Below are 27,702 nucleotides of genomic sequence, written 5' to 3' on the forward strand. Positions count from 1 at the left end.
CCACACTGACAGTGGAGCCTGCTTGGGATTCTCTCTCCCTCTCTCTGCCCCTCCCCTGTGCTCTCCTCTCTCTCTCTCTCTCTCTCTCTCTCTCTCTCAATAAATAAATAAATAAATAAATAAATAAATAAATAAATAAACATTAAACAATTTTTAAAAAGAAAGGAATGAGCTATCGGGTCATGAAAAGACACAGAGGAAACTTAAGTTCATATTACTCAGTAAAAGAAGTCTACTAAGTGAAAAGGCTGCATACTGGATGATTTCAACTATATGAAATTCTGGAAAGGGCAAAACTACAGAGACAGTATAAAAAAATCAGTATTGTCAGGGGCTTGGAAGGAGGGAGGGATGAATTGGCAGAGCACAGAGAATTTTTAGGGCAATGCAACTGTTCTGTATACTATAGAAGCAGATACACATCATTACACATCTGTCCAAACCTACTGAATGTACAACCCCCAGCGCAAGCCCTAATGTAAACTGTGGGCGTTGAGTGATAATGATGTGTCAGTGCAGGCTCATTGTCATAACAACAGCCCACTCTGGTGGGGGATGCTGATCATGGAGGCTGTGCATGCACAGGGACCAGGAGGTATACCAGAAGTCTCCGCACATTCTGCTCAAATCTGCTGTGAATCTAAAAGTACTCAGAAAAAGTCTATTCCAAACAAACAAACAAAAAAACCCTTCAAGGTGGAGGTTCCAAGCCTGGCATTGTGATTCCCTTAGAACCTGACCCCTGACTGCCTTTCTGCCTCCTCTCCTGGGCTTCCTGGCCCATGTTCTACAAAGAGGAGGCATGCAGTGATGTTTTGGTGGGTGGCCAGGAGCTCTCAAATGACCCACATTAGGATGGCCTTCTGGCTCTAACATGTATCCATAGGCAGAAAACATACTGGATGAAAGTGAGTCGTGATTAAGACCTTGGCTCTAGGATCTACCTCCTGGGTGTGGATCTTGGCTCTTCCAGGGCTGGAAGCACACCACTCAGCTTCTTGGAGCACCACCTCTTTGCCAGTAATGTGAGTGTTGGAGCATCAACCCCTCATAGGGTTTGGAGAGGACGAAATGAGTGAGGTATGCAAAGCATGTGGTGCAAGGCCTAGGGAGGCAGAAGAACTTAGACACAGCCCCTAAAAGCTGACACATTAGCAGCAGAAACTGAAATCCTCAAACCTGGAACTGAACAGGGGGACAAATGGTCCCAGCTTTGGAGCCAGAGAGAGATTAAGTTCTACCAGGGAAATCTGTAACACCTTCTTGGTAAGCGTGAGTGAGATTAGAACAAGGCTTCAAAGAATGGCTCCTTAATTCATTCATTCTTTTCACACAGATCTATGGAGTATTTGCTACTTTCCAGGAACACAGGAATAGTTCGAACAAAGGTCCTGAGGTAGGAGGGGGAGGGCATAGCAGGGAAACAATGTGTAGGCAGCACTGGACGTAGGCTGCATTTAGGGATGGTTGGCGAGAGATCAGCATAAGGTCCCCACAGCTTGGACTTTGTGGAACTGTCTGATCTTTGCCAGAATGGTTAAATGACTTAGTGTGGCAGACAAGAAAGTACTGTTCAGCTGTCCCTTCAAGGAGACCTGCCACAAAGAGGTTAGCTGGCTGGTTATTCTCCATATCTATGTGTATGTCCAGTTGCACAGAACGAAGACTAGAGAGCAATGAGCCAAAGTGCTAGTAGAGGTTATCTCTAAATAGAGATATTGTTGGGGCGCCTGGGTGGCGCAGTCGGTTGAGCGTCCGACTTCAGCCAGGTCACGATCTCGCGGTCCGTGAGTTCGAGCCCCGCGTCAGGCTCTGGGCTGATGGCTCAGAGCCTGGAGCCTGTTTCCGATTCTGTGTCTCCCTCTCTCTCTGCCCCTCCCCCGTTCATGCTCTGTCTCTCTCTGTCCCAAAAATAAATAAATGTTGAAAAAAAAAATTAAAAATAAATAAATAAATAGAGATATTGTTTTCTTTATGCATTTCTATATTTAAAAATATTCCCTCGTGGGGCACCTGGGTGGCTCAGTCAGTTAAGCATCTGACTTCGACTCAGGTCATGATCTCGCAGTTCATGAGTCCAAGCCCCATATTGGGCTCTGTGCTGACTGACAGTTCAGAGCCTGGAGCCTGCTTCAGATTCTGTGGCTCCCTCTCTTTCTGTCCCTACCCCCCCCACACACAAACATTAAAAAATAATAAATAAATAAACAAACAAACAAACAAACAAACAAACATTTCCTTGTAAACAGGGATCATGTGAATAATCTGAAATATATGTTTTAATATATTTTTGAAATTAAAGCTTGAGTGGGGTCCCAGTTTTTGGAGCAAATGATGAAGCATATCTGTCCTTCAGGCCTTGAGGAACAAGCCTTCTCAGTGTAACAGAGAACTGTTCCTCCTACCCAATAAGAAGGCCTCAGCTCTGCTCTAAAAGGAGGAATTTGAGATGTGGTGTCAAAGTTACACTCTTGGGCATAAGGCAGAACTAGATTCACAACCTGATTCTACTATAGACTAGCTCTATGATCTTACGCAAAATTTTCCTCTCTTGAGTCTTGGTTTCCTTTTCTGTAAACTGGGGCTAATAATAATTTTTACATGGTAAGGTTGCTATGAGGATTCCACAAGCATTTGTGAAAATTGCCTATCAGTGCTGGAATTATAATAGATGGGGGAACTGAGGCCAAGAAAGGGCATGAGGCCTGACCAGTATCAAAGAGCAAGGCATAGGTAGAGCCAGGGTAAAACTCAAGCCTCCCTGAACTGAAGCCAGGATACATCCCCCCTTGACTCCACTCAGAGTAGACTGAGTGGCTTCCTCCTTCACAGTCCTTTAGGTCCACCTCACTCATGGCACAAATGAGGAAACCAGCGGATAGGGCCATGAGTGAGAGTCATGAACGCAGCCTCCAGACTCTCTCAGGGCTCCCAACGTTCTCTACACCTCTGCATTTGCTGACATTCGTGATGTGCAGTTTGAAATATGTTTTTGACACTTCCATCAAATGTCTTAAGTGAGTCCCTATCTCCTTAATCCTCTAGGACTTCTATGCAGGAATGTTTGCTTTGGAGGTATTGGATGGACGTGGTGAGATTGAAGACTTGTCATCAGTTTCCTAGTGCCACGTCTTCCCAGCAATGGGGCCATTCGCCATTTATAAAGTCTGCCCTACTGCAGAGCCATCAGGATTCAACTGACGGAGACCCAGGGCATCAGAGTGGTCCTGAAACTGACTCTACTTACCTGGGATCCCCACAGGTACTGCCCCAAGATGCTGAAAGTCTCAGATCTCCTTCTCATCCTCTATAGGCTGCTTGCCCTGTTGTCTGCTCAATATTTGAATAATTGAATGATGTGTGAGTCTGTTATATTGTATATTTTAATTTCTTGGATTTCAGTCCATTTGTCCTTTTGTGCATGTGTGTATGCCTTGTAATTTTTCATTAGATGCTGAACATCATGATACAAATTATAGAGGTTCTAAACGATGTCATCTTTTTCCAAAGCCAACTGAAAGAAGATAGTCAAGAGATAGAATATAGGTGGATTGCTTTGATTCTGCTGAAGCTCAGATTTATGTTTTATGAGGGTGGAAATGTTTTGATTTTGCTCTTACTCTTCAGGGGAGCCTTTATTTCTAGGGCATGTCCCTTTCTCCTGCAGAATTGTCTTCTGAGTCTTAACTAAAAGACCAAGGTGTCCATTAAGGGCACTCCATCTTAATAAGGCTTGAATTCAAACCAGTGTCTCCCCAGCACCACATGGGGAGGTGCTGAAATCTGCTCAGCTTCTTAACTTTCAGCTGCTATTTTCTGCTGATGTCTCAAAGTCTAATGATTTTCACACCAAATATAATGTGCATTTATACACATTTATGCATTTCTATATTTAAAAATGTTCCCTTTCCTCCCACACCACCAAGAAATTTCTCTGACACTAGCTGAGTGTCCTACAGTTCACCTCAATTCTGACACACTCTACCCAGAGATGGCATTAGAGTCCGCAGCTTAAGAGCTCAGTCCCATGAGACTGCCCTCACTTCATATGCCACGTGCAAGTCCATGTTGGTTACCTGTGTCTCTGATTAACTGGCTATAAGTCAAAGGTTCGCATAACCCCTTCCTTGGGTTTGATTACTTTGCTAGAGTGGCTCACAAAACTCAGAGGAACATTTTACCTCCTAGATTACTGGTTTGCTATAAAAGAATACAAGTCAGGAATAGCTAGGCAAAAGAGATTCGTAGGGCAATGTGTGAGGAAAGAATCATGGAGCTTCCATGCTCTCTCTGGCTGCATCACTCTCCTTGAATCTCCACATGCCCACCAACCTGGAAGCTCTCTGGACCCCATCCTTTTGGGTTTTTATGGAGGTTTCATTACACAAGCATGACTGATTAAATCACTGGTCACTAATGACTCAACTCAATCTTCAGCCCCTTTCCTCTCCCCAGAAGACTGAAAGGTCCAACCCTCTAATCACCTGGCTGGTTCCTCTGGCAACCAGCCCACATCCTTAGGTGCTTTCCAAAAGTCACCTCATTAACATAACAAAAGACACCTTTATTGCTCTCATTACTTAGGAAATTCCAAAGGTTTTAGGAGCTCTGTGCCAGAAACTGGACAAAAACCAAATATTTGTTTCTTATTATAAATCATAATATCACAAGTGTCACACTGCACAGGTGAGCTTAAGTCCAGTGAGTTGAGGGAAATCTGTGCACCAATTTCAGGTTTCTTTCCCTGTGGTACCTCCCTCTGTGGGATTTTGTTCCTCAAGTACCAACTTGAAAGCTCCTAGTCCAATTTCTGCCTCCTCAGCCCAGTAAGACTGGTCCTTTTGTTTGGACTCTACTCCCCCATATGGCAAATTGGGAAATGACCTTAAGCAGAATTTGGGGTGAATGTGGAGCTCACCTTGAATGACACCCTTTTCTAAAGAATCACAGGCTCTCATATTGTACCTGCGTAATTTTTCATCGATACCCTCGAAGCACTGTTTTATATATTTCTATCTTATATAGTTTCGATTTACTGGGAAGTTTAGTCTAGTAACTCTGTCATGACCAAAACCAGAACTCTGCAGCTAGAATTTGACCTTATATCTCACTGGAACATTGTAACCACCCATTTAGGGCTCAGGGTGAGAAGGTTCAACACAGGAAATGCTGCAACCTTCCAAAAACAACTTCAAGATTGGTTATTTCAAGAAAATGTTTTATGGGATATAATATGGCAAGTGAGCCAAAAAAAAAAAAAAAAAAAAAAAAAATCCAAGTATGTTCATCCCGGGGCTGTTGGGATTTGAACACAAAAATGGCCAAAAGGAGGAGACTGATTAAATAAACATTGGTCAATCCATACATTAGAATATTCTGCAGATAAGGAGGTAGAAAGACAGTCATGATGTGACATTATTTGATCAAGTGATTCTATAGAAGCATGGCAGGACAATCCTGGTTTTTCATAATGTTACATGAATGTATGTGTGTGTATGTACATGCAAGTGTGTAAAGAAAAACTTTTGAAAGTAGAAACAGAATTTAATCTCTGAGAATTTATTTTTATTTACTTTTTTCTTTCTTTGTATATATCTTTTTCTAATTTTTCTACTGGTCTGAAAACAGATCATCAAAATTAAAATTAAACCAAATGGGCTACTTTACATGGGATTGGTAACCAGAACTGGCCTCAGACTCTTTCCTGAATCTGTCAGGTGTCTAAAGGGAGGATTGGGCCCTACCAGCATCTGCCTGTTAGTCTCAGGTCCCAAAAGGGGCCATTTGCACTGTCATTTGGATGAAGCCCCAAAAAGTCCCATCAACATTTGCATGAATGTTTTTGACCCATAAGGGGGTGTGAGGTAAGTGTCAACATCCTGAAGACCTATCCCAGCCCATGCCATATAAGCAGAAAGTTCCAACCCAGAAGCATGCCCTCCACATACTCTAGACCATGTCCATACTCTGAGGGACACGTCCATGCCATCGAACGTATTGTTTCCTGCCAACTCAGGAAGAGTTGAATCCCAAATGAGAATCATTATCATCATAAAACTCATCAGCATAATGGTGACCATTTATGGAGCACTTCCAATATGCAGAGTGCTGTGCTCAGTACTTACAACAAGGCTGAGAGGAAGGTATGGGTGTGTATCATCCACATTTTCCAGATGAAGAAATTGAGCCTCCAAAACTCTGCATTGCCCAGATTGTCCAGCAAGTAGTAGGTGACAGAGCTGGGATTCCATCCCAGGCCTGTCTGTCTCTGAAGCCAGTGCACATCACCACCAATGCCTCCTGTAAAATGAGGATAATATGTGCTCCATACAATGTCATGTGGTGAAGCAACTTGCCCTAAATCCCACAGTCCCACACCTGGTAAGGAGTGGAGGGCTTCAGAGACTGTTCTTGCAACTATAACATTGTGTAGTCTCTCACAGCGGCAGAGGGCAGCTGTACTGGGGAAGACTGTGTCCCTGCAGGAAAAGCTGCATGTCCAGCTCCATTGGCCTTGGGGAGCTGACTTCATCTCTTGTACCTTTCATTTCTTGCTCTATACTATGTGGAAAAGCATGTCTCCTCTCTGAAATTCACTGGCCCCATCTGTAAAGTAGGTCCACATGAGTTCTGTAGCCACCACAGACCTAAGCTCTGGGGAGACCCCCTCAGAGAATGACCCCATAGCTGACCCTCTCTGCCTGCTTCCCTACAGGTACCTGACCCAAGATGCTAAAGGTCTCCAGCCTCTTCATTCTCCTCTGTGGGCTGATTGCTTCATCCTCTGCTCAAGAGGTCCTCTCCAGAGTTTCTTCCCACATCACTGATGGTGAGATTGTCTTGCCTTGGGTCATACCTGGACTGATCAAACCCATAGGCCTCTCCTAAAATTCTAGACTGTCAGCCAATGTGGGTTAAGTTCTAATTAGCATAGTGTCTGGGACACAGTTAACATAATGAATCATTAGCTGCTCTGATCATCACATTACTATATTTAATCTTGTGTTCCCAAGATTCCCTCTTTCCTGTCTCCTTGCCCTGATTTATCTATTAAAACTCACCATCAAAAGACCCAGCCCTACCTGGACTGGCTCCTGTTCACCTCTCCTACCACCCTCCCCGCCGCCAATCACTGGCTCCCCTTCTACCACAGTAGCCTCCTCAACACATAAAGCACATCCCAGGACCTTAGCACTTGCTGGTCCCTCTGCCTGGAACACTCTTCTGGCATCAAGTCTCCCTTCCCTTCTTTCAAGTCTCTGCTAAAAATGTTGCATTTGCAGAAGACATTTCTTGACCTCCTTGCATGAATTACCACCCTCACTCAATATTCTCAATTCCTCACTCTGCCTTTTATTTTTCCCTCATGACAGAAATAGCTTCAGTAGAATGCACAGTATGGCTGCAGTGGTTAAAATACTGAAAAATTTTTTCTAAGCTCCTTGGAAAGTAGCCCCTTCTCAGAGATTCCCTAGGTGGCCCCCTCTCATCACCCCAACCATCCTACCTTAATCCCAGGACTCCAGGCTTCTCACCAACCAAAATCTAATGAGTCAACACCTGGCACAGCCCGGGAGCCACAGAACCAGGCTACAGAACTATGGTTGATGTCCTCTCTGGTTGGTTGGTGCCTATGCCCAACTGGTTGTTGAATATTTTGAAACCAGCCCCCTCATGGCACTTATCTGCACTTGACTCACACATGTCCCTTTATTCACTACTTTATCATCTCTCTCCCCTCATCCTCACCAGAATGCTGGCTCCACAAGGGCAAAGAATGCTGCCTATTCTCACTGGTACAGCCTGGAATGGCCCTGGCACATAGTAGGCCTCTAAAAATATTTGCTGCTGAATGATTGTGTTAGGAACTTGGCCTGGCACCAAGCAGACCAGGGAAACTAGGTGAATGAAGAATAAGCACCACATGTGGGACATTCTCAGAGGTCAAGGTTGCGTCCGAGAATCTTTGGCATCTAAATGTCTAATGGGGGGTGGGGGGGGGATATGTTTTTCAGCTTTGACACAAGGACTCCTTGGTATGAACTTTCTTCCCACCCTGCAGACAATTGACTTCCAGGGGCCATTGAAGGATGTCTTCAGCCTTGTCCTGGGCCACCAGCTCACCAATGGGGAAGCCAATTTTATGTGAGTGGCCTTTGATCACAAACCCCCATGTCCAGACTGTCCTGATTTGTTGGTTTATTAGCAGCCTTCTGGCATTTTCTTGACTCTACAGAGCCTCTTCCATCAACTAACAGCCTTTCCAACTCTAATGGACTAAGAACCCCTGGTTGGGAGAAATTCCCACTGGGAGCAGAGGCAGAAGCTAGGGAGGTGCTAAAGACAGGGGTCCAATCTCTTTGTCTGGGAAGAGAATGGCTGCTCACCAGCTGTGAGAGCACCACCAGTGTCTTCCCCTATCTGAGTCTCAACTTCTGCCCCTATTAAATGGGGAACTATAGCATCCAACCCTACAGGACTATTGTGAATATTAAATGAAACAACACATGAACCATGCTTACACAGCTCCCTGTCCTCAGCAAGCCCCCAGTCAGCAGAACCAATTACAACAACCTCTACAAATAACGATGTGGTAATCATAGTAATCAATGCTATCTGACAACCAGAGTGTAGAAGATGCAGGTCCCTTGTCTTAGCACATTCAAAACTACTGATGATTCCCAGCCTCCCAGCCTGCTTCTCCTCCAGCCCAGCCCATTTTAGCTAATGAAGCTCCATCCATCCTGCTGCTCTGGCCAAAACTCCTGACCTCGTCCAACACCCCTCTCTTCACTCACACCCCCATGCAGCCTGTCTGCAAACTCTGTCAGCTCTATCTTCAAAACACACCCAGGGGTCTGACCATTTTCTCCACCTCATCTGGTGTGAACCACCAGCATCTTCCTCTGACTTGTGGTCCCAGATTCCACTGTTTCCACTTCAAGCACCCTCCCCCATTCCTTCCACCAGTATCCAGAAGCATCTTTCTGAGAAGTAGGCCAGACACTGTAACTCCCTTGCTCAAACCCTCCAATGTCTTCTAGTTACTCTTAGAACCAAACCCAAAAGTCTTACCATTGTCCCACAAGGCCCCCTGTGACCTGGTCTTGACTGCCCTCTCCCTTTCCCCCTGCCCACCTGCCACCTGCCATGCTGAGCCTGTTGCTGATCCAGCCTCAGGGCCTATGCACTTTGTCTTCTCCCTGGTCCTTTCTTCCTCTGGCCATCTTTATGATCTACCTGTACCCTCACTCATTCATGATTCTGCCCTAGTGTCACCTCCTGTAAGAAGCCTTCCCTGACACTCTGTCTAAAATGTCACTATTCCCAGTGTTACCCTCTTCACCTGATCCCACCAGGCTTTTTCTTCACAGCACCCATCACCCGACACGTTCTGTATGCATTCACTTACTGGGTTTATTGTTTTACACACACACACTCTGCCCAAGCATGAGCTGTGTATAGCTTTCAGTCTTCTACTTTATTCATATTCCAGCCTGCTTGGTGCTGGCCAAAGGGCTAGACATGATGACCATTCTGTGATGCATTAAGGCAAGAGGTTTTTTTGTTCAGGGCTATATTCTCAGTGCTTATCTCACATGGCAGCTGTACAATAAATAACATGGTTAATGAGTCAGTAACTATCTTTGCATACATTCAGCCTCTGCTCTGTAGGGGACCTGCCTTTACACAAAGTGGGGCCCCCAGTGGCTAGAACCACAACCTTCCCTGCTTTTCTCACACAGGGTACAGATGAAAGACCTTCGACTTTTTCAGGTCTTCCTTGAGACCTCCCCTGACTTCAAGGGGATTGATTTACGGATGCCATTGGCGTTTTCCATACAAATAAAGTAAGTAACAGCTGCAAGTCACTGGTTCAATCCTGTACTTTTGCACAGGTGTGTGGGGGTTTGGGAAGTAGCCATAACTCAAGGGTGTCCAGTATAATCTTAGCAAGGCTCATTGTGTGGTTGGGGTAAAACACCCTCCCTCTCCAGGCCTGGGTCACTCTATGGGTAGAATTTGGAGGCTGCAGAATAACTGAATGCTTCCAAGCTGGGGTCCCTAAAGCAGATTCCTTTCCCTGCTTTATCCAGAGAACCCCACCTTCATTTATTTGGACTTCATGAGCCCACTCAACCCTGACTGAATACAACTTAAGACGAGAACACAGAATGTGCTCTAGATAGCAATGCCCCTTGGCACCGTTGCCTAGAGATTGTCCACAGATGTGTTTTGTTTGGTCTGCACTGGTGTCTTCAGAGAGACCAGACATTCCTCAGGTCACCACAGCTGTCGCCTCTCCCTGTGAAACCAGCCCCTGCTCTATCTGATTCGTTTCCATATCAAGCCTGGTCCTGGAGGCAGTGGAGTTGGTGACCTCTAGAAGAGTACTTTCCAAATTCAGTCTCTCAGTTCTGATAAGATGCCATACTTGCAATCAACCTTTTCCTTTCTAACTGTCCCCCAAGCCAGAGATAGTGGGTATCAGGTATACAGCCTGAACGCAGGCCTACCTGGCTTATCCACTGGCTGGATGGCCGACTTGGAGAAAGCCATTCCCATTCTCCAGTCCTGAATTATCTCTTTTGAAAGATGAGGAAATGATCTCACCAGGGTGATTTTGAGAGTCCTGCGCACACCAGGGGAACCTTCATTTTAGAAACAAATGGGAGTAAAATAAGCTCTGAGGTTCTCTCCCACCAGCCTTAATACTTCCCTCCCACAGGTTTCCGGCTCTTAATCCCTACATATTCCATGTACGGACAGATATGAAAGTCCAACTTTACTTGGAGAAGGATGTAGACAACAGATACCAACTCACCTTTGGGCATTGCAGGATTGTTCCTGAGACTGTATGGATCCAATCCGGAAATGTGTGAGTTCTCCATTTTTCTCTCTCTGCATCCAACTGGTTGTGATGAAGTCCCAAGGAGGCTTCACCTGAAACACGTCAACACCAAAGCATACCTTCCAGATGAGTCTTTTGTGCATATGGGGATGTATGTCCTACAAATAGAACTTCATAGAATTTAAAAATTTTTTTATTATGAAAATAATATTTTCACTGACATGAAAAGAGGTTCACTGAATAATAGCACCAAGGACAAACAAAGCAGGCTCACTTGATTATTGGTTGACATTTAGGTTATTTCTGAATTTTTTGCTATTATAAATAATCCTGAACCTTTTAGTGCAGGAAATTATAGATTCGTGAAATGATTGAAAAAGTATAAACAGTTCTATGACTTTCAAATTTGAAGGTATATAATAGTTTTAAGGCATTCCACATCACTTACCAAATACCTCGCCAATAGAACTGAAGTGAGGTGTTTCTGGCTGGCATCGGTCACTTTCACCCTATAGCCAATCTGGACCAATTACTCTCATGTTTACAACTTTTCTCTTCAGTAGGAAATTTCAGCAGAAAATCCCATGGGTGCCATTCTCTTGACTATCAGTAGAGCAAGGATGTCATCATTTGTGTATTAGTCTGTGACCTCTCCTCTTCAGAGTAACTGTTTTCAGAGGTTTGCCCTTTTACTAAGTTACCTTCTACATTTGTAATCTCTTTTTTTACAATATTCTTTGTAAGATTTTTTAAAATTTAGGCTCACATCTATGATTAACTGCAGTCAAATGCTCTACCACTGAGCTATACCCCCCATGATTAACTGAATCCAATAGTCATCACCAACCTATTGTACACCGTGTCTTTTTCATTCATGAATTTTGTTTTGATTCATTTCACAGTTGCTCATTGTTTTAAGAAAGATCTGAGTGTGGAATCTTTTCTGAGCCCTTACAGGTCTGGTAATGTCCTCCTGTTCTGTTCCAGATACAGTGTCCTTGACTCACAGCCATTCTGCCCAACTCTGTCAGTGTGGCTCCATATCTTTTGATATGTTGAAGAAAACCAGTTTTTCCTTTGAGGGAAATCTGAGTCTTCAGGCTGGAAGTGATAGATCAGCTGATTTTTATGTAAGCATTTTATAGAATAAAGACACAAACACTTTGCCTGAGAATGAGATTTACCCTCACTTGTAAGGATTACAAACTGAGCCAGGAACCTGAAGACACATTTACACTGCTGTTTCCTGATTTTTTCTCATCTCCCCCAACTGAAGAATGATATTACACTATTCCTTCCATTAAAGCATAACTATCAGGCTAAGGAGATAAGTTCTATTGGAACATAGATAATCAGAAGAATGGGAAAGCGTGCCAGAAAGAGAGTGATCAGGATCTAAAAGGGTGGTAGAAGCTGAAAGCATTCCAGAAGAGAAGAATGAAATAGGCAAGGAAAGGGAGGTGATGGGGAACAATGATGAGGGCAAGGTGATTTAAATTGAAAGATTAATTTCAGGGACACCTGGGTGGCTGAGTCGGTTGAGCGCCCAACTCTTGATTTGGGCTCAGGTCATGATACCAGGATCGTGGGACTGAGCCCCATGTCAGGCTTCATGCTGAGCATGGAAACTGCTTAAGATTCTCTCTTGCTCTCTCTCACTCTCCCTCTGCTCCTTTCCCCTATTCGTGCTCTCTCTTTCTCTAAAATAAATAATAAATAAATTAGAAAATAAACAAATTAAAAGATTAATTTTAAGGAGTCCTAAGAGGTAGGTTGGAGCAGAAGGGCAAGCCTAGGTATGGAGCGCCATGGAAACAAGGAGTTTAAATAATGTGGGGTCAACTAAATACATAAGTGATGTAAAGAAAGGAGGGTTTGGTGGGGTGTCTAGGTGGCTCAGTTAAGTATCTGACTCTTGACTTTGGCTCAGGTCATGATCTCATGGTTTGTGAGTTCAAACCTCGCATCAGGTTCTGCCTGACAGCACGAAGCCTGCTTGGGATTCTCTCTCTCCCTCTCTCTGTCCCTCCCCAACTGGCTCCCTCCCTCCCTCCCTCCCTCCCTCCAAATAAATAAATAAATAAATAAATAAATAAATAAATACTTTCTAAAAAAAAGAAAGGAAGGTTTTGGAGAATTTAATCTGTTCTACTTTCATTCTTCATTTAGCATCACCCCAATGAAAAACTTTATTGTGGAAAACATAGAGAGAGCCCTGGGAAACGTGATAATCCATAATTTTGGAGCAAAAGTAAGTATACAAACCCAGACTCCTTAAGTTTTTGACTCTGAGACTCAGAGCTTGGCGGATTGTGTCTTCTTAATAAACTGGAAGGAAATCTTCCAGGAAGGAGAGTTAGGGAGAGAGGAAGTGGCATTTATGAAGCTCCCATTCTGCAGCCAGCACTGGTGAAGTGCTTTACGGATATTAGTTAATTCTTCAAGTCAAAATCAGCATCTGTGCGACTGGAGATAAGTTGATAAGCCTCTTCAAGACTCAGTTTCCTTATCTGTAAAATAAGTATAAGTAATCATAAAAATTAACAGCTAACATTCGTTAAGCACACAGGCACTGTGCTAAGGATCTTACATGAATTTTCTTATCCTACAAACAGTCTCATACTCTAAATAACAATATTCTTTCCATTTGCCAGATTTAAGAAAAAGTTCCAGAGATGGCCAATGACTTATCTAAGTCACATAGCTGCCAAATAGCTCAGCTGACATGTGACCCCAAGGCAGTCTGTCGCCCAAACTCCCCTACCTGGTCGTTCTCTAGGTTGGCTTAGAAGGAGAGTTTGCCTTGATTGCCCCCTGAATATTCAGACACCATTGGTAGAGTCCTCCTTCTGACTCTTGCATATTTCCTTGTCTTTCAGATGTGTCCCTTCATTAATTCATGGCTTTATAACCTGAATCCGCAAGTGACTAACCAACTGATTAGTAAGTGCTGGTGGTGAGAAGACATAGGAACACCCAAGGAGAAAGCTCAGACCCCTCCTTCACTCTTTTAATCTCCTCTCCCCTAACACTTCCCCCAGACAAAACATCCCATCCCTGATGAAGCAGAATGGTCCCTACTAATAACAATCCTCATTAACTCAGCTGTCATTTACTGAGGAAGTCCTGTGTGCTATTCCCAGGGTTAAGCACTTTGCCTTCACTAGCCATTGAAACTCCACCGCTAGCCAAGAACATGGTGGTTTCAATTCTATTCTGGTCCCAAAAGCCTAGAGAATATGAGATATAAATGGAAGCTACTCTGAGGGAGAAAAGCTGCCTGATTCCTCTTAACTTTCCTCCTAGCTTAGATGATGCTACATTATGAGCAGAAAATTGACCTGGTTTCAACCCAAAGACTGCTTCCTTCCAATAGTCTCTATCTCGAGGCACCCAAAGTTTCCATGTCTGCCAGAAGCTAAAGCAGACAGCTGAAGCCCCCAGCAGGAATCTGAAAACCAACAGAATTTCTGGGTTGAAAGGACTCCCCCTTCATTCACTGAAGATTCACTAGTCCTTACCAAGTGCTAGATGCTGGAGTTTCTAAAGTTCCTTTAAATGTCTCTCCTGACAAGCGGTTTTCTGGCCTCTCCTCACATACCTCTATTGACAGGGAGCTCACTATTTATGAAGTAGGAAATTTGAGGCAGTTAATCTGGATGAGTATTAAAGCTCCCAAAGTTTGGTTCCCAGATTCACCCAAAGTAAATGTGAGTGGGGCAGCTCAACCAATACTGATATTGGGCTAGCATTCTGGAGAGGTGACCAGACAAATGGGGATCCAGCTGTTATAATGCCAACTTCCCCCACCATCTCATTTCAATGTACAGATCTTCAGTTATTAGTTTGGAAGGGAGTAGCTGTTCCCAATTTACGGATGAGGAAACCAAGGTCCATAACTGTCACTGAGGTGATCAGAGATACCAGCAACTAAGCATAGCCTCCAGGCCCAGCCTTGTGACTCCAAGTATTTGATTCATTCCCTGACCCTGCTCTGCCCCCATTTGGAGCAGGAGAAAGCTCCTTTGGCCTCTCTGGTCCTCCTTTACTCCCACTGTCTAAGGTATTTGTTTGCCTTCTAGGTCTGCTGCTGCAGCACGGCACATACCAAGCCACAGTCGAAATATCCGCAAAGTAAAGGAGCCATGTTTGCACCAATCTGGTGAGAGATCAGAGCATATGTCCATTCCTTAGTGATGACACTTGGCCTTTATGGACATTATAAATATGTCATTTGTTCATTCATAAAATTTCAATTAAGCATCTACTATGCGCTAACTGCTAGGAATATGGCCGTGAATAACACAAAGACTCTGCTTTCCTGAAGTTTGTATCCTAGTTGGGTGTGCTGACAATGAACTAAGAAATAAATGTATAGTCAGCTAAATTCCAGAGGGTGGTGGGTACTATGCAGAAAACAAAGTGGGGTGTGAGAGAGAGTTATGGGTGGGGGCAGAGAGGGAGGCATCACATTAAGAGAATATAGTCAGGCAGAGGGCTCTTTGAGATCTTTCAGCTGAGCCCTGAATGATAAGGCAGAAGTTGTGCCAAGACCCAGTTGTGCCAAGATCACAGACAGGAAGATAAGCATGTGCAAAAGCCCTGAGACAGGAATGAGTCTTCCTTTTGGAAGCAAGAAAGGGGAGCAATGTGGCTGAGATGTGGAAGGAGCTCAGTTATAGGAGATAACCTTCAAGGTTTCTGTAAAAGAAGATGTTATTATTCATGCATCATGTATTTATTTACAACTATTCTGTGCTGAATACACTCTGCTCAAGTATCACCCTCTTAGATCTCTCAAAAAAAAAAAAGCATATCTGCCACTCTCTTCCTTATTTTTCTTCATAAAATACATTATTATCTGACTTTTTACTATATTATGTGTTTCTTTTCTGTCTCCCCTACCAGAATATATATTTCATGAAAGCAAGGACTTTTTCTTTTTTTTTAATTCTTATTTATTTTTGAGGGAGAGAGAGAGACAGAGCATGAGTGGGGGAAGGACAGAGAGAGAGGGAGACACAGAATCTGAAGCAGACTCTAGGCTCTGAGCTGTCAGCACAAAGCCCAACGTGGGGCTTGAACTCACAAGCCATGAGATCATGATCCAAGCTGAAGTCAGATGCTTAACTGACTGAGTCACCCAGGCACCCCAGCAAGGACTTTTTCTATTCCTTGTTTTATCCCAGGTGCCAGGATTACAAAAAATGAATTAGACATGTCCCTGACTTCAAGAGTCCCAAGTCTAGTAAAGGATAAGACAAATAAATAGGCAATTTCATATGCAGTAAGGTGTTCTGGTTGGAGTTCTCTGGAAGTAAGGAGGCAAGATCCAGCAGCACTGCCTGAGGACTTCCAAGAAGACTTCACAGAGAACACAGCATTTAAACTCGATGTTGAAGAATGGTTGAGAGTTTTTTATGGGAAAATGCATTAAAAGAAGAGGATACATGATGTGCAAATATACAGGAGTAGGAAAGAACCTGATGCTCTAAACAATGGGAAGAAGCTTTAGGTGACTGGTCATAGGAGTCATGGAGGATGGAGGCATCCTCCTCTGAGGGCCAAGGAGAAGTGTATAGTGAACTATACATGTGCTTTCTAAAAATAAAGGTTCACATGATGGAGTGAGCCAGCGAGAAGAAGGTGAAATCCATGAAAGGGGGCATAAAAAACTGAATGGCCAATGCCATAATGGAATCTATGTCTTTGGGCTGATAGCTTAGTTATGTAAGATTCTAAACTAATCTTGTCCAAATAGAAATATAACACAAAACACACATGTAGCTTAGAGTTTTCTAGAGATGAAATTTTTACAGGAAAAGGAAACAGATTATTAATGAAATGTTTTACATTCCTTTTTTGTGCTAATTCTTTGATATCTGGTGTGCATTTCATAATTATAACACATTTCAATTTGGACTAGCTGCAACTGAAGTACTCAACATCCATGTATGGCTAGTGGCTGCCATATTGGACAGTGCAGTTCTAACTAACTTGCTGCCAGCTGCAAAACTTTGAAAAGCCTAGAGCATTTCATTTGTACCCACAAAAACATCTAGGCTGCCATCTAACACAGCAGCTCCAACTGTGCGCCATGTTATATTCAGTCGACAGACATATTTGGTTCAACCTAGAAAGTATTTTGTAAATGTGACTATGTTGTCAATATTAAAAGTAAGAAATATATCTTTTGATCAAGCAGGACATCTGACAATATTTTACATCCTTGTGTCATGAAGTAAGGCAAGGTGAGAAGGAAGATTCATCTTATCTGACGAGAGAGAGTACAGGGAACACAGCAAATTTTTTTGTCCAGGGATAGGCAGTGGATGGATGTCCAGACTGGAATATGGTTCAGCACCATGGAGAGTGGACAGCAGTACCAGAGGGAAGTGAGGTCGGGGAGAAGAGGCTCTCAGCTCTGGTTTACAGCCTCCTTAAAAGGGGGTAGAAAAAAAGGCGCCTGGGTGGCTCAGTAGAGTAAGCATTCAACTCTTGATTTCAGCTAAGGTCATGATCTGATGGTTAGTGGGTTCAAGCCCCACCCACCTCCCCCATGGGGCTCTGCGCTGACAGCGAGGACCCTGCTTGAGATCCTCTCCCTCTGCCCTTCCCCTTCTCTCAAAAAAAGGAGGGTATGCAATTGACTAATATCTTGATTATCTCACACAGAATCAGGTACTGCTTGCTGATCTCTTTGGAATATCCTCCACACTTCAGACCATCACCTGTATGGCGATGATCCTAGATGTTCATGTTGATTACTCAGCTGCTACCTGGAATTTCATTACCCACCCTGGACTCAAGGATCCCTACTTCTCTGGGTATGGAGGCTATTTCCCTGTAACTTCTCACCAGAATCCATGTGCTGATTCCCTGTAATATCTTCACAATAAAAAATTTTTTTGCAGCTCTGAGCTGTAGGCCGTCCTGCCTCCATAGTGCAATGTGGACAGGGGCACAGATAGTCAGAGATGGTGGTGGGTCTGATCGTGATGATAAAAATTTGCACAGTGGAGGAGGATGCCTAGGTTAATTTAATCTTTATATCAGAAATACTTCAACACTCTGGTCTGGAGATTCCCAAAAACTAAGGAATAAGTCTTCCTGTCTTGTCTGAGATGTTTTCTGGAAGATTCTGTGACCTTAGGTAGCTCCCCTCTTTGGGCCACAATCTCCCCACTGTGAAGTGAGAATTTTGGTCTTATCCAGTAAGTCCTTCAGGCAACCTACAAAGTTGTGGCTTATGGAAGAAAACATATCTTGGCCCTGGTAACTCCATTTTTCTTCCCCATATCACCAAACTTCTCAAGAGACATATTGCTATTCATTCTTTCAAACTTCTCACCTTTATCTAGAGCTCAATTTTGGATAATCTGGCTTATTTCCCCAACTCAAAATAACTTACTTTAGGTCATTTATAACTTCCTTCATGGACAACACCAGTGAACCCTTATTCAGTGTTCATGTTCCTCAAGTCATTACAAATTAATTTTGGAAGATCACTCCAATCTACTCCCCACCTGCTTCTGCTCCTTTTTTTTTTTTTTTTTTTTTCCTTATCACTACCTTGATTCATGCCTGGCACTCTTCTGTGCGTACATACATTACATCATTTGCTCTTAAATAAATTGTGTTTTTATTAAGCTTTTAGCTCTTGGTTACAAATATATCTTTCTGTACTCTGATTTCCAATGCTGGGCCTGGGACTCTGAAAACCACCTATCTTTTTTACCAGCTTGCTCCTTATTAGTATCCTTTACTAGAGGGAGATTGCAAGGCTGAAAGAGGAGAAAATAAATCTCCTCTCTTCTGTTTGCTTCCTGTTCCTCTAACCATCACCCAGCAATGGTTTTTCACCCAATCAGGGAAAGGTGGATTCAGTGTACAAGTTGTTTGTTTGTTTGTTTAATGCTTCCAAACCAGCTTTATTATGTTCCTCATAATATTGCACCAGCCAACAAGAGTCCCTTCTTCAGAAGTCTGTTTCCCAGTTCCATGAGGTTTCTCCTCCAAGATCTTTAAAACTCATCCCAACCACCCTTGGTTGTCACTAGACCCATAACTAGGTTCAAACCTCAGCATGCTCCAGGGGAGCAAGAATAGAGGATAAAATAACTTATATACTCAAAATAATTACCTTTTTTGCCGATTTATATCAGCAGACATGAAGAATATGTATAGCAATTGATTCTAAGTATGTTAGACCAAGGAAGATAGAATATAACACTGGGTTGTTCCTAATTAATTGATGAGTGCTTTTATCAAAGATTCTGGTTTTAATATTAGGTCACATAGTTAAAAATAGCTTTGAGAGTTTACCGTGTTGGTTATTGGAAATTGAACTCAATAATGATCTTCATTCAGGGCGACTAGGTTGCTCAGTTGATTTAGTGTCTGACTTCGGCTCAGGTCATAATCTCACTGCTCATAAGTTCAAGCCCCGCATCAGGCTCTGTGCTGACAGCTGGGAGCCTGGAGTCTGCTTCTGATTCTCTCTCCCTCTCCCTCTCTCTCTCTCTCTCTCTCTCTCTCTCTCTCTCTCTCTCAAATATAAAATAAAACATTTAAAAAATGGCCTTCATTGAATAAGGTTGAGAACTTTCTAGGTACAATATAAGTATCTAATCTAAAGGCTTGGGGAGATTGGACTGTTGGAGTGGATTGATCTTTTGCCAACACATATGCCCCAAATTACATCTCCTGAGAGGGCCCAAAGGACAATCTCTTCACTAAGATATTGAAAATTACATTAGTTAAGGGTACCCACATCCTTGAAAAGATCTGTGGTGGCTATTTTCTGGGAGCCACCACATCTGGGAGATGCTGCCACTGAAAAGGATTCCCTGATTTCAATGGGGGACAGTGAGATAAACAAGTAACAGAGAGCAAGTGGTGGAGCTTAACTGGCAGAAACAAGAGGGCATGCTTATTGTAATGGGTAGCAAGGATGAATTGGTAATCAGAGTATTTGGCAATTGCTAATTGATCACAGTTTTCCTAGAAAAGAAATCGTTCACCTGCTGAATGTTAATTAAGAGGATCTCCTGGTTTGGAATCCAGAAACTTGACTTGGGTTGCCAAAATTGAAAGTCAGAGCCTTTCACCCAATTTGCAGTTAAAAGCCAGTTCAGAATCAAGAACCCCTTGATTGAAGGGGAGGCAAGGGATCCTGGAATATTGCCACAGCATATGCTGTAAATCTTCCTTCAAGTATTTCCCAAACTGGCCTGTTGACATTTAGTAGAATCATAGTGCACTGTGTAAAAATACCCGGAACTTTTGGGGATATGAGATACTGGATCTCTGAATTTATGCTATTTTCCAGGAACCCAAAATACCTTTATGGTCCAGCAAATCAGGTTTGTGTTTGTCAAATGATAAGTGGAGTTTTGGCATAAGTTTGATTCAGAATGGCCTGATAATTACACAGACCCAGTCTGTGATTATTTCTCCAATTCTTTAATGTCTAATTGGAATAGAAATAATTCGCAACTGGCAGAATCCCCACTTGGCTCTGTGATCCATGGAGGGAGAGCTTTCGGGAGAGGAAAGGCCAAGTGGAAACTCCTGGAGCTTTCTCTTGTAACAGGATAATAAACCAAAGCAATACTACACCACTGGGGAACTGGAGAGACAGAGACCATCGTTTTAGTTTGAGAGTCAAAAAGATGCTGATACTTGTATCAGTCAGGATTAATGCAGAGAGAGAGAGACAAAGAGACGGATGAGAAGGAATCGACTTACATGAATATGGGGGTTGACTAAGCCAGACCAAAATCCATAGGTCAAGCTATCAGGAAGGGAAAATCAAGCACTGAAGCTGCTGTCCACAGGAAATATTCCTTCTTTTTCCCTTCCTCCTCCTCCTCCTCCCTCTTCTCTCTCTCTCTCTCTCTCTCTCTCTCTCTCTCTCTCTCTCTCCCCCTTTCTCCTTCTCTGCCCTCAGCATTGCTTTTAAGTCCCCTCAACTAACTGAATTAATCCTACCTGCATTATCTAGGATACTCTCCCTTACATTAAGTCATTTCATTATGGACTGAAAACTCCCTTCAGAGAAACACCTAGGTTAGCATCTGATTAAATAACTGGAGACTGTAGCCTAACCAATTGGACACACTAGAAAAAAACAAAAAAAACTTACAATACTTATCCCATCCTCATTTAACAAGACTGTTCACTGTCTTTAAAGTCAATCCAGCCTCTGACACCTGGGATTCACTATTGCCCTTGAAAACATTTTTCCTTCTATTCCAAGATGTAGGGGCCATCAGAATTGGCTTGCCTTACCTGGCAGGGCTATCAGCACACCTTCATAGTTTTTCTCAGTGCTATTCAGCAATCCTGCTCTCTACCATAATATAGTTTACAAAAATCTTGGTCATATTGACATCACAGAGCATCACATATGTCCAATACATTATTAACATTATGCTGATAAACTTGAGGAGTAGGAATTAGCAAGAATTTAAAGGCATCAGTAAAATACACACAAGCAAGAAGATGAGATGCAATCTCATAAAAGCCCACATTCCCACCACTTTGATGAAGTTTCTGCAAGTACAATGGTTTGGAGCATGCCAGGATATCCCTTCCAAGATTAAAAATAAGTTGCTGTGCCATGGCAATGCTTATTCTTACAAAACGACACAAAGTTTCACTGCCATTTTAATTTTTTTAAAACTTTTAAGGTAATATATACCACAATTAAAAGTATTATTCTGATGCATTTACTGAGTAACTCTTAAGGGACCAGTTTGAGTAGGAATCAGAACAAGAAAAGGCTTTCCAGCAAGCAGTGCAAACTTCTCTACCACTTTGTCCTTATGACCTAGGCAGAACCAATTATACTTTCAAAGTATCTATGGCAAGTGAGGATGTTTCTGGATGTACTGGCAGCTCTAATAGGAGAAACGCAGCACAGATCTCTAGGGCTTTGGATAAATGCCCTATCCTAGTCTGCAGATAACTGCTTTAACTTTGAAAAATAGCTCCTGTCTTGCTACTGAGTCCTGGTAGAGATGAATACCTTAGCATGGGATATCAAATAACCATGCAATCTTAGATATCCTTCATTGACTACATGAAATCTGGTCTATCAAGTTTGTTAATATGATGTATTACATTGATTGTCAAATGCTAAACCAACCTTGATTTCTTGAGATAAAGCCCCACATAGTCATGATGTATTACCCTTTCTATACATTTAAATCTGTTGAAGTCACTAATATGTTATTGAGGATTTCTGTCTCTATGTCATAAAAAATGTTGGTCTGTAGTATTGATCTTAGTCTGTGTTTGGTATTAGGGTAAGGCTGCCTTCATAGAAGGACTTAATAGTACGCCCTCCTCTTCAGTTTTCTGGAATAGCTGGGTATAATGTGGTGTTTGGTATGGAGCAATCTCGGCCTAGAGTTTCTGTGTCCTAAGGTTTTTATCCACAAATTCAATATCTTTAATAGATACAGGGCTTCTCAGGTTATTTATTTCTTCTTCTTCTTTTTTTTTCTTTTTTTTTAACTTGTTTTATTTTTTTATTTTTTAAAATTTCCATCCAAATTAGTTAGCATATAGTGCAACAATGATTTCAGGAGTAGATTCCTTAGTGCCCCTTACCCATTTAGCCCATCCCCCCTCCCACAACCCATCCAGTAACCCTCAGTTTGTTCTCCAGATTTATGAGTCTCTTCTGTTTTGTCCCCCTCCCTGTTTTTAATATTATTTTTGTTTCCCTTCCCTTATGTTCATCTGTTTGTCTCTTAAAGTCCTCATATGAGTGAAGTCATATGATATTTGTCTTTCTCTGACTAATTCCTCTTAGCAGCATACCCTCTAGTTCCATCCACGTAGCTGCAAATGGCAAGATTTCATTCTTTTTGGTTACCGAGTAATACTCCATTGAAAGATATGCCACATCTTCTTTATCTATTCATCCATCGATGGACATTTGGGCTCTTTCCATACTTTGGCTATTGTTGATAGTGCTGCTATAAACATGGGGGTGCATGTGTCCCTTTGAAACAGCACACCTGTATCCCTTGGATAAATGCCTAGTAGTGAAATTTCTGGGTCATAGAGTAGTTCTATTTTTAGTTTTTTGAGAAATTCCACACTGTTTTTCAGAGTGGCTACACCAGCTTGCATTCCCATATTTATTTCTTCTTGAGAAGCTTTAGTAGTTTGTGCTTTTCCAAGTTCAGTTTTCCTGAATGAACCCAAATATATATATACTTATATATGTGTGTGTGTGTACATATATATGTATGTGTATATATGTATACATATATATGTGTGTGTATGTATAAACCTAAAACCTCTTATAAACCCTCTAGAGTGTATCACATATACATATATATGTGTGTGTATGTATAAACCTAAAACCTCTTATAAACCCTCTAGAGTGTATTTATTAAAAAAAAAAAAAAAAAGTTCCTAGAAGCAGCAAGAAAAAAAATTCAACTGATCTTGGCTCAGAGGTTTCATTCAACACAAGGAGCTCGGTGTGGTGAGTGTGTGGTGAATGGAGGAAAAAAGGAAAAACAAACAGACAAAAATGAAAACACACAGTGCAGAGATGTATAAAGTAAACAGGATTGGCCTTCCATCACAACTGGTCCAAAGAGACCCCAGACCCCAGTCAGCTGGTCCAGCAGGACTGCAGGAAAGCCCTAGGAAATATATGCCTCCCTCTTTTCCAATTTCCTTTGCTGTTCTCACAATTCACATCTCCAAATGTTGTAGTATCAATTGAGATAAAGTTATTCATAATATTTCCTTATTTCCTTTTAATACAGTAAAGTCTGGAATGCTGTCATTCCTCTCATTCCTGATGCTGATCATTTGCATCTTCTCTCTTTTTCTGAATCTACCTGATTAGAGTTTTATCAATTGTATTAATCTTCTGGAAGAAACAGCTTCTGATTTCACTGATTTTCTCTAATTTTTTTTTTTATTTCATTAATTTCCATTCTAACCTTTATCACTTCCTTGCTTCTGCTTGCTTTGTTTTTAGTTGACTCCTTCTGATCAAATTTCTTACAATGGATACTAAGGTTGGATGTGCACTTTAAGAAGGACTCAAGCCCATTTCCTCCTCCCCACTGGCTGACATTTAAGGCAGGCGTGCCTCTGAATAGCTGGTCACTGTGAAGGGCCTGCCTCCCTCCTTTCCTCCTGAGAACATCTCCACTGGGTAGGACCCCGGGCTTCACGGGGCCAGTTCCTGCCCCCTAGTGGTTCAGAGCCTTCATGGTTTTGGTGAGACCTGCAGTCTTCACTCCCCCTGGTAGGTCAACTCCAGCTCACTGGCAATCTTTGACAGGCTGAAGGGCAAGGGCTGTGGGCGAATTTATCAGAGACGAGACAGAGCCTACAGAGCCAGACAGCCTGGCTTTGAATCCTGGCTCCACACTCACCAGTGCGTGTCCCCGGGCAAGTGAGTCCATCTCTCTGTGCCTCAGGCTCTGCATCTGGGAGGTGGGGCAATAACAACACAACCCTCCTGGGCTATTGGATTCATGAGATTAAGCTACCAAAAGCCTAGAGCAGAGCCTGGCGCAGAGAGAGAGGCGCCAGAGAGCAGAGCCTGGCGCAGAGAGAGGATGGAAAGTGAGCAGGAGAGGGGCAAAATAGGAGTCTGCTGCTGTTCCTCCTGCCTCTCCTTGCAATGCCTGTGAGGGCCGTGGGATCGTGTTGGGGAGCAGAGTGGGGTGTGGGAGGGGGAGGCCCAGGAGGAATGAGCGACAGCTCCTCTGATCTCCCTTCTGTGGGTCTGGTTGCCTCGCTCCTGCCCCAGCCCCACTTGCCCTGGCTGGTGACTTCAGGGATCTGACTCAACTTCTCTGTGTCTCTGCAAAGGGGGGCCAATCACAACAGTACCTACCTCAGAGGGCTGTGCGGGGGATTAAAGAAGCGATTAAAGGAAAGCACTTCGACTGCCCCTTGAGCACAGTCAGCTCTCAGCAAATGGCATCATCATTCTTATTTCAGCTCAGTGGTTCTCAGGCACCATGTACAGCAGAATCTCCCAGAAGCTTATTCCCAGGTCCCACCTCCAGAGGCTGACTCAGTTGCTCAGGGGTGGCCCAGGAATCTGCATTTTTACAAGTCCCATTTGTCCTCTCAAAAGCACTGCAATGCACCAGAAACGCCAGCTTTTCCACTCCCCTACTTTGTGCCACTCCAGAACCCAGAAGAGACATCCTCATCATCCTTTTTCAATCCCGATGTTCTATTCAGATGGCACCACACTCCCTGCCTACCTTCCACACCCTTTTCAAGTAAATTTGTCTTTGGGTTAAAGTTCCAGTCGTAGACCTCTATGAATGTTAAAAATATATATTTCTACAAAAAGTGGAATAAATGAATGCCTACATGAATAGTGAATTCCATTCCACAGAAGAGTGATTCCCAAAAAATAAACCAAACCAGTCCACCCTGCTTCGTTAGGTACAGGAAACTTCCACCATTCTGCTTCCACCCATTCTACTGCCCCCTGGAGTTTCAGGAATTCTGCCTTTGGCTGGGGACCTGGAGCTGCCTTTGAGCCCAGAGAGCAGCTGTGGGAGGAGTCTGGAGTTGGCAGGGAGGGGGATGTCTTTACCCAGCTATAGGAGGGCGCTCACGTGCAAAAGCCTGCTTGGCCCTTGGTTCAGCCAGGGGAAACTCCTGCCTCCTTGTCATGCTGGACACCCCCTCCCTAGAGCCATGGACGTGAGCCTGGGCACCTGGGCACCAATTTCTAACCCAGTAGACCCAGCCACACCCATTTTCCTTTGTTCCTCCAATCTGCTGAGCCCTTTCCCATCTCAGGCCCTTTGACCTTATAGTACTATCTGCCAAATGTGTCGTTCCTCCATCTACACCCAATGCAGGCTCTGTCTCCTCCTGGACTCAGCTCAAATGTCACCTTCTTGAGAGACCTTCCCTACTCATTGCTCAAAGTGGCCTCCCTCCTATTCTCAATCTCACCCAAACTTCCCCCCTTGGTATACAATTTGTGATTATTCCATGTATTGTTTATTTTGTCTTATTCTGATTCTCTCCCCAGACTATAAGTCTCTAGAGAAGCTGTGTGTCTGTTATTGCCTAGAGCCAAGCACAGTGCCTGGCACATTGTAAACCCACAGGAAGTAATGGTTGACTGAATAAATAAATTTTATCCAAGTCAAACTCCTTGAAAGCCAGTTACCAGGAGAGCAGGGGTTTTAACTTGTGCCAATGGTCACAGATTAAAAGGGTGATGGAAATCCTGCTACTATCAGCAACATTTTTTAACCAGTTTTTACATTATTTTTTCTGGACAAACCAAAGTTGTCATCACATTTTGAAAATGCCCCCCAAAAAGGTAAAGAAGCTTGTTCTAAAGCAAGTTATTTGAAATAGTAAAGGAAAGGGCTACTAGATGAGGTTTGGGGCAGCCAGCAGCTCCACCTTCCAAAGGAAACCTCTTACTCCTCTGGGCAGGGACAGAGAGCCAGAGAGCCTGCCGGGTGGCAGCTCGATCTGGTCCCAGCCCAGAGCTCTGTAGGCCTCTGGGTTTCTCTATGTCCCCAACCCTTCACGTGTGGAATGAGATCACACATGGAGCAGGCTTAGCACAGTGAATGAGGCCCACCAAATAAACGTCAGCGGCACCATCCCTAGAAGTAGCTGCCTGGGGCAGGAAGGCAGGCCGTGGGGGAAGAGGAAACACGACACCAGCTAACTTGTAGGCTTTCCCTTAAATTCCACTGTCTCCTCAGGGAGGCCGTTTTTCTGATAACCCCCCTCCCCACTTGTCTGGTGTCCCCACCCCCCACACCCCGCCAGGTATGGGAGCACCACGAGGACAAGGAAATCCAGGGCTCGTCCCAGAGCGGTGCCTTTCTGCTCCCTCGTCATGCACCAGGCTTGGAAAGTCTACATCCTTCACCTGCTCATTTCTTTAGACTCAGTGGCCCTGAGCACCACATCCTGCAATGGGGCAGGACTGACAGCCCTCCCCACTCCCAAGTTCAGACCTTCAAAGAGCCAAGGACAACAGGTTTGTTCCTCCCAACGGTGCCCACTCTTCTTTAATTTTCTTGACAAAAAAATAACAAAATCCCAACTGGTTACACAAGATCAGGAAGACTGGAAAAGTACATTTTGAGGTAACTGATATTCTACAAACATCCCCAAGGGGAGCGTGAGCCCTGCAAGAGGACATCAATTCCGGAAAGCCATCACCCTGAACGAATGCTTTAGTTATGATCTCTTACAAAACTGGATGTGAAGTGCCCAAGGATGGCCCCAGGGTTTCATGAGATTTGCAAAGGACCCTGAACATTCTTGGGGGGCGGGGGGAGGAGGGTTGCGGAGCACAGGAAGTCAAGAGTACCTTTGTCTTGGGATTTCACAGCAGCTGAATTGTGGGACCCAGACCATGCCCCCCCCCCCCCAGGCCTGTGTGGCTGCCAGGAGTGGGAGCAGATGAGGGACAGAGTGTTAAGAGGTAAGGTCAGAGAGAACAAACACCAGGGGACCCTGCAGGACCTGGGAGGCATTGCATGGAGTTTGACATTTGCTCTGTGAGCAGTGGGAAGCTTTAGAAGTTTTGAGCAGAGGAGGGCTGTGATCTGATTAATGTCTTGAAATGGTTAGGCAGGCTGCTGTGTGCAAAACAGATTGTGGGTGGGCAAGGAAAAAAGCCACGAATTCAGGTAGGGATCCCCATGCGATAATCCAGGCCAATGTAATGGTGGCTGAGAAGGAGTTATTAGATGTGGTCAGATTCTGGAAGTGTTGACAGGACAGATGGATAGTGGGTCATGAGGAAAGATTAGTTAAGAGGGACTCCAAGGGCTGGGGCCAGAGCAACTGGATGG

At 43.6% G+C, this 27,702-nt stretch overlaps 2 protein-coding genes and 1 long non-coding RNA gene across 6 annotated transcripts in view; 2 read left to right on the forward strand and 1 right to left on the reverse strand.

Annotated features, from left to right (window-relative positions):
* Positions 1-27,702, forward strand: part of LOC112869699 (vomeromodulin-like) — a 288,979-nt gene that overhangs the window by 139,402 nt on the left and 121,875 nt on the right. The window lies entirely within an intron of this gene.
* The window catches only part of LOC147582708 (uncharacterized), a 61,782-nt gene that overhangs the window by 32,344 nt on the left and 1,736 nt on the right, over positions 1-27,702 (reverse strand). For 2 of the 4 annotated variants that reach the window (XR_015249438.1, XR_015249437.1), the window contains exons 2-6: positions 13,118-13,362; positions 10,826-10,944; positions 10,518-10,652; positions 6,126-6,300; positions 3,362-3,514 (exon numbers count right to left, since the gene is read on the reverse strand). This is a non-coding gene — a long non-coding RNA (uncharacterized LOC147582708). Of the gene's footprint in view, positions 1-3,361; positions 3,515-6,125; positions 6,301-10,517; positions 10,653-10,825; positions 10,945-13,117; positions 13,363-27,702 lie in introns of those variants that run through there. The other 2 variants (XR_015249439.1, XR_015249440.1) reach the window with 2 other exon arrangements.
* Positions 6,730-14,990, forward strand: LOC112869378 (latherin-like). Its single transcript, XM_025932493.2, has 7 exons — positions 6,730-6,829; positions 8,016-8,145; positions 9,747-9,851; positions 10,730-10,879; positions 13,022-13,103; positions 13,732-13,795; positions 14,935-14,990. Exons 1-7 carry the CDS (start codon positions 6,730-6,732, stop codon positions 14,988-14,990), a joined length of 687 nt encoding a protein of 228 aa, XP_025788278.1.

This window comes from Puma concolor, chromosome A3, assembly GCF_028749965.1.
Source record: "Puma concolor isolate L17-30 chromosome A3, mPumCon1.1.hap2, whole genome shotgun sequence".
In the NCBI taxonomy this organism is placed as follows: domain Eukaryota; kingdom Metazoa; phylum Chordata; class Mammalia; order Carnivora; family Felidae; genus Puma; species Puma concolor.

What these genes read in the sequence shown, in the direction of transcription:
- LOC112869378 (XM_025932493.2), top strand. Translation starts at nt 6,730, where the DNA reads ATGCTAAAGGTCTCCAGCCTCTTCATTCTCCTCTGTGGGCTGATTGCT. An exon ending in AATGGGGAAGCCAATTTTAT is followed by an intron (nt 8,146 to 9,746) that starts GTGAGTGGCCTT and finishes TTTCTCACACAG; the next exon opens with GGTACAGATGAAAGACCTTC. An exon ending in TCCATAATTTTGGAGCAAAA is followed by an intron (nt 13,104 to 13,731) that starts GTAAGTATACAA and finishes CTTGTCTTTCAG; the next exon opens with ATGTGTCCCTTCATTAATTC.